This window comes from Tachypleus tridentatus, chromosome 4, assembly GCF_004210375.1.
Source record: "Tachypleus tridentatus isolate NWPU-2018 chromosome 4, ASM421037v1, whole genome shotgun sequence".
NCBI classification, from domain to species: Eukaryota; Metazoa; Arthropoda; class Merostomata; order Xiphosura; family Limulidae; genus Tachypleus; species Tachypleus tridentatus.
The window spans coordinates 34,953,648-34,966,243 of record NC_134828.1 but is presented as its reverse complement, the minus strand read 5'-3'; the positions used below and the strand labels follow the sequence as shown (position 1 = coordinate 34,966,243).

General features: G+C 34.2%; 1 protein-coding gene across 13 annotated transcripts in view; it reads right to left on the bottom strand.

The window, feature by feature from the left end:
- Nucleotides 1-5,060: 5,060 nt before the first annotated feature.
- Nucleotides 5,061-12,596, bottom strand: part of LOC143248832 (membralin) — a 51,761-nt gene continuing 44,225 nt past the window's right edge. For all 13 annotated transcript variants that reach the window (XM_076497653.1, XM_076497648.1, XM_076497642.1 and 10 more), the window contains 2 exons: nucleotides 11,161-11,260; nucleotides 5,061-7,016 (listed from right to left, as the gene is read on the bottom strand). In XM_076497653.1, coding sequence (XP_076353768.1) covers nucleotides 6,396-7,016; nucleotides 11,161-11,260 — 721 coding nt within the window. In that variant the 3' untranslated portion in view covers nucleotides 5,061-6,395. The remainder of the gene's footprint in view (nucleotides 7,017-11,160; nucleotides 11,261-12,596) is intronic.

Here is a 12,596-nt window from a genome sequence, read left to right as displayed (position 1 = left end):
GAAATAAACATATAATATTAAATCCGTTACACTTCGCAATTCCTTATCTTTTAAATATTTGATACAAGGCCATTCATTTTCAGGATAATTTAATCCCGCATATTAATTCATAAAACCATGGTCTTTGTAACTATTATTACTTTTGTTTTTCGATGGTTTGTAATTTTCTGTCTCTTCGTTGTTCATATTCCTTTTGATATGTGCACGCGATGTCGTGAGACATTACTATTGCTAAGCGAGTTTCTTAATTGTTGTATGCGCGCCGTTTTCAATTATAGTCTGTACTTAAGAAAGTCTAAACCGAAACTCTGATTTGAATTTCTTTTTGTCCTGGAGTATGATCGTTCGATTTTTGTAAACATGACTCCAAATCCTCCAGTTTCTTTTGTAAAATTTAAAAACTGATAGATCTTCTTCCTTATGTCTTATGCAATAGGTTTTCAGATCCACTAGAACTATGCTTGTTCACCTAAAAAAGGACGACGTTTCGGGGTGGCGCTCTTCGTCAGATCGTATAATTTAGTTGTAAGCTTTACGATCTGACGATGAGCGCTACCTCGAAACATCACTCTCTTAAAGTAAAAATAAAAACCTAACGATTAGTTAACCTTCTCCTTAATTTAGACATATTTGTCACCCATGCGATTGATTATATATTTCACCTGCAAAGGACACCTTGCCTTGAACGTATTACCAAAGATATGTTTTAATAATTATATAATGCTATCACTTTTTTCCATTTGTTCTCGTTTTCTCACCCTAACTTTATACCAATTATCATGACACTACAAACAATTTTCAACATATTCTTGTTTATTATCTTGGGTGGTTGTTTGGCGTTTTATGGCGCAAAGCAACTAGGCTATCTGCGCCAAACAACCGGTAAAAAATTAAAATTATTAAAATTCGTAAAAAATAAATCGTTAAAAAAAACAAAGTAATTTTAAATTAAAATCTTAAATAGCGTTAAACAAGCCAATGACCCTTAAAAAACTATAAACATTTCTTAGATGGACAGTGTCAGAGGTAAACCTATGAACAAAACATATCTAAAACGGTGCCGTCGTTCAGTTTGTTTTAGAATTTCGCACAAAGCTACTCGAGGGCTATCTGTGCTAGCCGTCCCTAATTTAGCAGTGTAAGACTAGAGGGAAGGCAGCTAGTCATCACCACCCACCACCAACTCTTGGGCTACTCTTTTACCAACGAAAAGTGGGATTGACCGTCACATTATAACGCCCCAACAGCTGGGAGAGCGAGCATGTTTGGCGCGACTGGGATGCGAACCCGCGTATAAATAGTATTCGAGTACTGCTCTGCTTCTACGTGATCCAAGGCAGGAGAAATGGCGTACAGTTCGGCAGTGAACACAGAAACTGTATAAGGAATTCTATGCGCAACCACCGAACCACAACAAACTATCGGTTTAAATGGAAATGAAAGGATGGTTCGAAAGATGTTCAGCAAATGAAAGACGGTACTTCCACTCAAGAGTATCCACTCTTCTCAGATGATTCAAAGGGAGGTTACACTTGGTGATGGTAAGCTATGGTGGGATTGGCTGACCAGTGGATACAGCAATATTATCCAGGGTATGAAGGCCAAAAGAAACAATAGCAGCTTGCCTGTTCTGAAAAAGTGTGGCCCACTGAGGAAACAAAACATAATCCGAGGTTGGATGCTGTGGTAAGGATCGAAGGTTTGAAGTATACAGTAAAGACAGTTACAAACAGTGGAGGTGTAGAGGAGATTTATGAGACTGTGTGTACAAAATGTGGACTGGGAAAGTGCAGAGCTGAAGTCTCTAATGATGAACAGGGTCCAGCATCTTCAAGGTCAAGGTCCTGGCAGAGCCATATACCAAACCCATAGTCCAGTTTCAATCCAATAACAGCACGATATATCTTTAGCATAAAACATTGATCTGCTCCCCAAGAGGTGGAAGAGAGGACACGAAGGATGTTTAGTGCCCTTGTACACTTACTCGTAGCTGCTTGATGTGTGGAATAATGGTCAGCTTACAGTCAAAGATAAGCCCCAAAAACTTTGCCTCAGGGATTACGGAAAGCACAATTTAACCAACACAGATTTCAGGATTGAGGTGAATATCCTGTTGATAGCAAGAGTGCATGCAAATGGTTTTAGAATGAAAAAAGTTAAAATCGTTAGCTGTGGTCCACTTCAGTAAACGATTGAGGGCAGTCTGTAGCTGCTGCTCAGTAAACTCTATGTTCAACGACTGACACAAGATGTCGAAGTCGTTGATACAGAGCCCATTTGCAACAGTATGAGAGAGTTGTCCAGTGATGGCATTAATCTTTATACTTGTAAGTGTGACACTCAAGACACAGCCCTAAGAGAGGTTAAGTTCCTGTAGGAAAGAACGAGAAGTGTCGAACCCACACGTCCTTGGAATTGCCTGCCCATTAAAAACATTTAAGAAAATGGGCAAATAGCCACTCAACCCATCATAAATGGGGGTCTCGCAAGATGCCATACCTCCACGTAGTATAAGCCTTCTCAAGGTAAAAAATTACTGACACAAGATTTTATCACTTGAGAAAGGCTTCTCTGATCGACTTTTCGTTCTGCATCTCGGGAGTGGAGAAGATGGACCCAAGGAAACACCCGAACCCAGAACCAAAGAACACGATTTGGGGATCTGCTGGAAGGAATGGTAGGGACAGAGAGGGGGTTAATTTTGATTTATCAACTTTTTTAATTATGGAAGGCAAAAGACTTTTCACATGGTTTAACAACGATTCCTTTGGAGGCACGAAGAGATCCGCCTACACTCCCTCTGTAGGGATGGAATGAGATAGAGCAGTGGACAGTAACTTTTAAGCCTCATGGTAAGAAATGTTGTGAACTTTATTCAAATGCTGTACCTGTTTCTCTTCCACCCACCTAGGGCATGAATGAAAGTAAGATGGGTGAGAGCTACTACAATTAACACAATGAGAATCTATTTCACATTCATAGGTATGGTGGTCCTTGGCACCACAATGAGCACACACACACACGTCTAGGAACCACGATATCTCTTTGAGTGACCAAACTTCTGACACTGGAAACATCTGAAGGATTTGGAATACATGTCGTACCTTGCAATTTAGATAACCTTCCTTGATGGTTGCAGGTGAATGCAGTGATGTAAACGTCAAAGTTAGTACATTAATCAGCATCATAATTCCATCTTTGTGAGTGGAGATATGATTCACTGCAGCAACTCCTTGTGTGGAGAAGCCAGTGAAGGATCTCTGACTCAGGAATGTTCTTCAAATCCCTCTCAACAATAACACCTCATGGCGAATTCAAAGTGGCAATGGGTATATTCCCAATGGCCTTCAAATGCAACAAGAGTTCAGTGTGTTTGGGAGTGGACATTTCCACCAGTATGTCACCAGAACAAAGCTTTCTGACTGACTTAGGAGAGCCAGCAAGCCCCTCTTAGTCCCTTCTGTATATAAAAAAAGGGACATTTGCTCTAAAGCTTTGTCTGAAAGAGAATGTAATATCAGAAAATAAGATAAAAGTGTTGAAGATTGCTGCTCGGAATTTTCAAGACATGGCGGTTTACCTATGGTGTTTTTCTTTACTACTTTATTTTATTATTAAAGAAAGAATATTTTGATGTCTACTGACCCCACCCACCATGAAGCCCTACGAGGGAACGCACTACATTGCCAAACAAGGACATTACAGCAATGCCAGCGTTTCGTGAGCGCTATACCCAAACACCAGTACCAGATACAACGTTCACAACACCCGTTAAAAATTCCAACACTGGTACTTGGTTTCCCTAGCCCGACTGTACCAGCTGAATGACCCTGGGGGCTACCCCAAGGCCGTCCGTCTACAGGAATTCATGGCCAAAGTGGTGTGTTATGATTGGATCCCTCAACCACCAGGATCCTCTCCTCCCCTTCACGAGTCACCACGATCGGCAAACATGTGGGTAGATGTTTAGATCCTAAAGGAGTTTAACTGAAAGAACAGAACCTTCAGTGGGAGGGCCCCTCATTACGTACGGGAATCCACACTGACAGGGCGTTTACTATGTATTTAAGCTATTGTTTAGTATTAATAGCCAAAAAACATAAATTACAAATATCATAAAAATCAGTTTCGCTTTTCTGAAAACGTAAAAAAAAAATCACGATCTATATCTCTAGAACGTAACTTTATTTACAGCTTTGTCAAGAGCTATTGATAACTTGTGGGATATCGATAGCTCCTGACGTAACAGTAAGAGCGAAATATTAATCTAATAAAGGTATAATCTGCAGATGTAGGCCATGACTTTATTTCCGTTTATAAAATTTCTCATAATAAATTCCAGTTTGCGATAAAAAATAATAATAATATCAATTATGCTTTGTTGGTGAAGGTAAGTAGTCAAATTAATTAATCTGTTTGAGGACGATAGGCCTAGCTAACCTAAAATAAGGTTCTATAGATTCGCATTGTCGTTTGTATGCTACTCATTGAAGAGCTTACATAAGAAATATGTTTAAGTTTAAAAACAGTTTTCAAATTTTAGTAAAAATAGTGTTCAATGCCTAACATTAATCCTTAAATGAACAACAATTACCATTGGCTCTTGACAAAAAATTATAAATGTATGAAAAACACTTGATTAATTCAAATCATTCCAAACAGAAAAGCTACGTATCTTAAAGGTATAGTGTGTGTATCTACTAACTGCACCACTGATTCCAGATTGGACGATTAATTTAAAAAAAAAAATATTGTTATAATCACGAGTGACTATTTTGAACTTTATTGCATCAATATGACTTTATTTGGTCCGATTCCATAACTCTGATGATATTTAACTACTACGTTATCTTACCTTTAACGTTATGCTTATGACATTTAGTTATAGCACAATTTTTGTGGATATCCCATTGCCTTTTTTTTTTCAAACAAACCTGTAAATAACTTGGGACCAGGTTGTTTTAATAAAAAAAAAACATGCTGACAAAAACTCTGAACTATAATACCACTAAGCCTAAAATTAAAAGAAAGTATTTTAATGACACATCTTGGTAAAATAATTTAAGATATCAAATTTATTGGTTTCTGAAAAAATGAAAGTTAATCTTTATCACAACCTGTAGCATCTAATAAATGATAACAATTACTTTCTCAAGGATAGCTCATAGTGGGTAATTTAATGCAAACTTTTTCAATTACATCTATAGATTGCACTGAATGGTCCAACAAATATTTCCTTTATGTAGCTGTCACAACGCACTTTTTTTTTAAAGTAATTATCAGTATTTACGACAAATCCTTTTAAGATTTGTTGGCATAATTTTTTTTAAGTGCATCACAGATTTCAAAGAATTTCTTAATTCAAGCATGTCGCAGGATAAACTTACAAAAAGAGCAAGAAAAACGCCTCCCTATTATGTTACATATATATTTATAATCTTTTATAAGATTAAAACAATACTTCCTACATTCACTTGAATTCACACAGCTGTCCCATCGTCAAAACCCTACCTTAAAAAAAGATCAAAAGTAAATTCTGGAACATATTGAAAATATTATGGCTAAATGAGAGTATTTTTAATTAATATATATGCCAAGTGTCTAATAATTTGAAATGATAGTTACTGGACCATTCTTTATCACAAGAAAGTCCCATTCAAAATTATTTACTTATTTTAAACAAATTTAAATACCAACAATTCAAGTAAGTATACACTGACATATCTACATCTCATCTTCCTCTGAAGGAAAACAGAGCATCATGTATTCTGGGCACATTCATTTCTACTCATATTATACAAACATACATCAGATATCTCTCTTTTTATACATATATGTAAAAACCATCCCAAAAGCACATACAGAATATTATTAATGATGTAACAAACACTGATAAATTAAATAAAATCTAATAAAGCTATACTAATCTCTATTAACCCACCCTTTTAACAAGATGAAATTTCAAAAATAATAGTGAGCACAGTTTTGTTTTAAAACAATTGATGAATTAATTATAAGCAAGAAAAAAAAAGGTTTACATCTTTATAGACATGAAAGTTGAAACATATTTGTTTCTGTATTAAAACAAGACTCAGGAAATGACAAGTTCTTCATACTGAACTATCAGAATCAACATAGCATCATCTTTACTGAGAAAAATATCTTTAAACAGTTCTGTATTTCTTACTACACAAGTCATTTAAAGTAACTATGTCCTAATATTTTAGGCTCATTTAATAATACATTTATTCTATGTAATGCTGTTTAGCCTTGTGACATCAGCAAGTAAAAGGCTTTTTTATTATATCAAAAACATAAGGCTTTTTATTTTTCCCTTCAAAATCAGTGTGTGTGTGTGTGTGTGTGTATTTTTTTACTTTATGAAATTTATTTAATCAGGTGTTTTCAAATTCAGGATCTGAATCTGAATTTAATTTTTCTGTGTTTTCCTTGGGAGAAAAGTTAAGATAGTTTTCTTCCTCTTTCTTACTTCGATTATCATTTTTAAAGTCCTCTACATGCTTCAAAACAGTATCTTCTTCGGATACTTCTGGGAAATCCATTGCATGTAAAGTGTCAACACTGTCTGTCAATTCTGTAGAGTTTTCATGAGACGATGAAGCAGCCTCTGAGGAAATACCTTCATTGCTCTCAGTGGTTATACTATGGCTTTCAAGCTCTTGCCTTCCTTCTGCTTGTGGGACGGTATTATTACTTCCTTCATTAGAGGCTGGTATTCCCATCGTTAAATTGTCATTTACTGCATTAGAACTAGCAACTGATGTTGGTGCAGGAACACCCCCTATGTCTTCATGATTTTCTCCTCCAAAGTTAGGGCTACCTCCACTACCACCCTCTTCTGGCATTCTTTGTTCATCATTTCCAACTGGATTAACTACAGCAGCAGGTATTCGGTCTTCAGGAGGGAGAACCTGCCCATAAATCTGGTCATCACCCTCCTCTTGTTGTAGAATTGAAGGAAGTTCAAAATGGTGAAAGAAGTAAATCATTGAGTGCTAAAAAAAAAAAATAATAATTGAAATTGAAAAGAAATAGAGTACTGTAAGGAAGATGTAATTTAGTGACACCATCCACATGCATCTGAATGAATATAAAATCTAACTATTTATTCAGCAACATAAACACATAATTACACAAAATGTATACAATACTGGTGTCTATTTATATATAATGGGATCAAAAACAGACACAAAAGATGTTCATTCCTCAGTTGCAGGGGCATTATGATGTCACAGGTAATCCAGCTATCTGTTAATAAATAAAGTAGCACTGGAACTGGCAATGACTTCTGCCAGCCAGTTACTTTCCCTCTACCTGGCAGTTCAAAATCAGGATGCTGGCAAATAGCTTTAGTAGCTTTGCCATAAATGAAACTGTATACTTTAGGTGACATATACGTCCATAACAAAATTAAATTCCATGAAAATATAACTTTGTTACCAAGAAGAGATTTGAAATATTGCTTTCCATGAATACCAAATAAATATATTTATTTATCATGAGTCATTATTTCATTATTTTGGAAAAACAATTTTTATTATGCAAAGCATTTATAAACATCTCACAATCATACATGACTATAAAGTTGAGAGGGAAAGGGCACTGGAGAGGTTAATGGAAATGACCAGACATCCAGTTTCAATCATTCCTGTAAAGGTTGTAGAAATTTCTATGATGTTGAATAAACAGGAAAAAGAGAACTATTTACGCAGGGATTTTTTTTAAAATATGATTTAATGATTTTGTGCTCACGTTTTATTAATTCAATACACATAACCTGTTTGAATCACGATAAGTATTACAAGCTAAAACTGTTTCCAACCAACACACTGCAGGTCGATGAGTTGAGGAGGTTCATAACATTACTGAATTATAAATATATTTTTATGTATAGTTGAGTGGCTTCTTTCTAAATTACATGCATAGTTCTCTTTAATGACAATGTGGTTTCTAGTGGTCCATTAAAAACTAATCACCTTTAACTTAAGAAATCAAAAGTATGAACATTTATATACATTCATTTTTCTGCCATAAATACAAAACAAACCTATCTTCTACAAATAATGAACCATAACAACCTTTATACTTCCAATAAACTGTCAGCTATTTATACCTTAGCACTTGAAATCTTTGTATTCAATCCCGAAGCTCACTAGAAATATAAAGAACAGGATGATTGCATGTTTTTAGAAAACATTTTGTTTTGTTTTTCTTGTAGAAGGATGAAGGTATATGATCATAATTCTAATTTGTTTGATTCATTATTTTTCAATATTACAGGAAGAAAGCAGCTACTAACTAATGCCTCAGGCTAGAGATTAACTAGTAGTTATTCTTAACTTTACAGTACTTAGTGACATATGATGCCAGTTTAGAGAAAGGAAATACTTCCATGAAGTGTACTCAAAGTGAAGGTTAGTTATTGTTTTGCTCTGTGAATATGTAATGTAGTGAAAATACTTTTACCGTACAGTTGTTAAAGATGTTAGTAACAGTTCCACATATCTATGTTGATGAAATTAGCATGACAGACACCTTAAACAACTTAGCTTGAAAGTAGATATGTCCCTATTAACCTTAAAGTTAATTCAAAACACCTTACTGAGAAAGACTAGCAACAGATAGAGTAAGAGATTCTCTTGACCAAAATATGTTCACAACAGAACTGAACCTCAAAACTTGAAAACCCAGCCAGAGAAGCTGAAAAAAAACTAATTCCTGGATTATTATTTTCCAATTATCTTTAAAACAGAATCAATGTCAAGAATAGTTTTTAAATTAAAAAAGCAACATTTTCTGAATGTTTTGTATGTCTACATACAGTGCTTAGCTTAACTATGCTTGTGGATTGAGAAAAAATAGGTATTGATGTGATGTAAAATACCAGCCTTTTACAGGTATTGACTCAAAAGAGAAAAACAAAAGTTAGTGGTAGTAGCATTTTGTTTTCCTGATTGTATACCAAACTGAGTTATTAAAGAAACAATATGATTTGCAAAAAGAGAGCTTATGGAGCCATAGAAAACTAGATGAAACTCTGAATATTTTCAAATAAAACATTACAAAGTGTCTCAACTGATTATTACTTCTCACTCTAAATTATGTTTAATGAAGTAGGTTGTAATTAGAAAAAATCTGGTTGTTGCTCAAACATACGTTAATTTGTCCTACTTAAGCTAGCAAAGTTTATTGAGATAAATACATATATATGCATAATAATCTAACATCACTACTTCAAATCAGTGTTCAGATGGCCACTGTAACACACATTTATCCATTTAACTAAAGGCTATGTATTAAAGAAATGCTGAATAGAAGAAATGGCTGAATAAGAAATAAAGCAAGTTAGAAGCCATATTTTGCTATCTAAACATGTGGCGCCATCTGAATAGCAGTTTCTAGACGCATTTTAAATAAGTCAAAAATTCAAAATCTACATGACCAGGAAAAGCTAGTTGTCCCTGAAGAAGTCAGAAATTATCAACAAATTATAAGGACAGAGGTTTAATTAAGAAAATATGGTATCTACTAAATTTATAAAAGGGTTCAAAATGCTGAGTGAAACATTGTTAAAAATACAGAAGCATTTATAAGAGGGTCAAATACATTTTGTTGGGGAAATCTTGCTCATAAATATTCATTTATGAAGTCATGCCAGTCTGTTTTTGTCACTTCTCAAGGCAAAAGAGGTTCCAGCAGTAACTTTGATATTGCAAAATTTATAATGAAATATTGTAGAACAGTTGAATAACAGCTTACCTTTATTTTCAGCTGAGCAATATATAACCTCATACTGAACTGTACTTTAGCTTCTAATTTTGTGATTGGTCAGAATTGGAATTTGTATTTGAACACAGTATATTTCACAGCAAGTATTGGAAACTATTAAACATATAGCCAACAATGATCTTAATAAAACCAACATTTAGCACGTGCTGAAATAGAACTATACCCTACTTGTTGCTAGATGAATATACAAACAAAATCCACATACGTAGGTGTACAGTATTAAATTTCACTATTACAATGGGATCAGATAATCAAAAAAATACATAATGTAAAACACATGACAGTTTTTGGCCAGATAACTCTTTATTCATGCTCAGGGTAAAACTAGATTAATCCTCACTCCTAGTTGCTTCCCCTGCAAAACGTTCAGATTTTGATGTTACATAAGCATAAAATGCAAAAATCCAAATAACGAAGAAGATATTCTCTGAAGCTACAAACGAAAACAAAACTGGAAAAACCTCACACGTGTAAAAGAAATCAAGTAATAATAATAATTAGCATCTTAATAATAAGCAACTTAGTTTTCAAATTTCTATATTCAAAACTATTAGTAAAGAAGTTTAAAATACACTGTGCAAGTCAACATCAAAAAGCTCAAGTTGATAAATAAACAAGTAAAGAGAATAAAATAAGAAAGAGATAACTCAACAGGATGAACATTAAAATTAAATGACATTCTGAGCAGCACAAGTTGAGTGAATGTTTAACAATGAATGCACCTCCTATTGGTGTCATGGAATCTCAGGAATGTTGAAGAATGATTATACAGACCTGCAATAAAATCATTTTCCTCAATCTTGTCCAGATTTTTAATATGATGTCATATGCACTTTAACTTAAATGAATTATTTTTCATTCAAATCGGGTCACATTTTGTTATGCTTGAAATGCTGACAAGCACTTGTTATAGATTTCTCTAGAATAATAACAAAGTGAGAGTCTTATCACTCGTCCTAGAACCCAAATATAATAATAAAAAATGTTCATTGTGGTAAACAAAATAATTTGATCTAAGTAATAGTTTTGTTTATTTCCCAATTTGTAGAAAAGCCTTACGTGATAGAAAAAGTAGATATTTTAAAAATTTAAATAGCTGAATCATGTAAAATTCATTATTTAAGCTAAAACAGTATTTATGAACTTTAAATTCGCAGGCCTGTGTTATCAAGTATAACTCTCACAGTGAAAGTGATGGGTTAGGAATTAAAATGACAAGTCACTTATTCAGGGGTGTTTATACCTGAATAATAATAACGTATATAAAACATCTCACAGAAAATATGGGCACTTTCTCAAATTTGCACTACTATAATAATGTTCATAAAATATTTTGATTCACTGACTTACCTGGATAAAAAACCAGGATGTTAAAAGAGCTAATCCACTATACTGTCCATTGAATCGGTAGTCATAAGCATAAAATGCAAAGTGGTACAGATAGAAAAATCTATAGAACATTAAAGAAAAAGGAATTTTAAACCACTGCTTTGTTTCTTCTCTAGCCATACCTCTATAAAAATAGAGCACACTTCTTTCAAACATATTTCAAAGAACAACTTTTTATGACTTTTAGAGCTCCATTTTTTCCTTATTTCTGATCGTCTATATACATTTTTAAAACTTTTCAAATATAATGAACACTGTTCAACTAAACAACAATTTGAAATATGTTAGTCACCTAAAACTCCTTATGTATTCAACACTATTAAAGTTGAACACATACATCTACAATGCCTTACAAAATTATCCACCTATGAATAATGTCATGTTTTAATGAAATACAAATAATGTAAACAATTTCTTTAAATAAACTTGTTTTAATTCACAACTCTTATGATCAATCGTAACACTGTTATGTACAGATGAGGTTAATGTCGGCAAAACCTATAAAGAAAATATGTAAATTCAAATTTGCTGATTGCATAGGTATTTAGCCCCCCAAGTCAGTACTTGGTGAAAACACTTTTGGCAGCAATTACTGCCATACTTTGGAAAGGCCTCTACCAGCAGTGCACAGTGGGATGATGAAATTTTTGTCCATTTTTCCTGCAAAAATTGCTCCAATTATGACAAGTTTTTTGATGGATTGCAATCGTAAAGTCTCCCCATAAATTTCTTTTGGATTCAAATCAGGACTTTGACTGGGCCACTCCAGGACATTCACTTTCTTCACCTGAAACCACTCCAGTGTGGCTTTGGCCTTGTGCTTTGGGTCACTGTCCTGCTGAAATGTAAATTTTCAACCCAGTTTTATATTTTTGACTAACACACTCAGGTTTTCCTCTACAATTCACCTGTAATTTACACCATTCATTTTCTCCTCAATCCTGACAAGCTTCTTAGTCCCTACTTATAACAAACATCCCTAAAACATGATGCTGCCACCACCATGCTTGACAGTTGAAATGGTGTTGATTGAGCGACATGTTGTGTTGGGCTTATACTAGATGTAACACTCTGAACTCAAAAAAACAATAAAAACAACTCAATTTTTGTCTTGTCTTACCACAACATCATTTATATGCTTTGTTGTAATCTCCATAAGAGATTTACATTATTATTTTTCTGTAATGACTTTTTTCTTGCCACTCGTCCATACAGGCCAGCTTTGTGTAGGGACCAGGAAACTGTTAATGTATGAACACTGAGTCCCAGCTCAGATATGGAACTTTGAAAATATATTAAAGTCAATGTTGACTTCACAGTGGCATTCCTAACCAGTTCCATGCTTGCTTGGCTGCTTAGTGTGGAAGGGTGACCTGACCTGGATAGTGACTGGATGG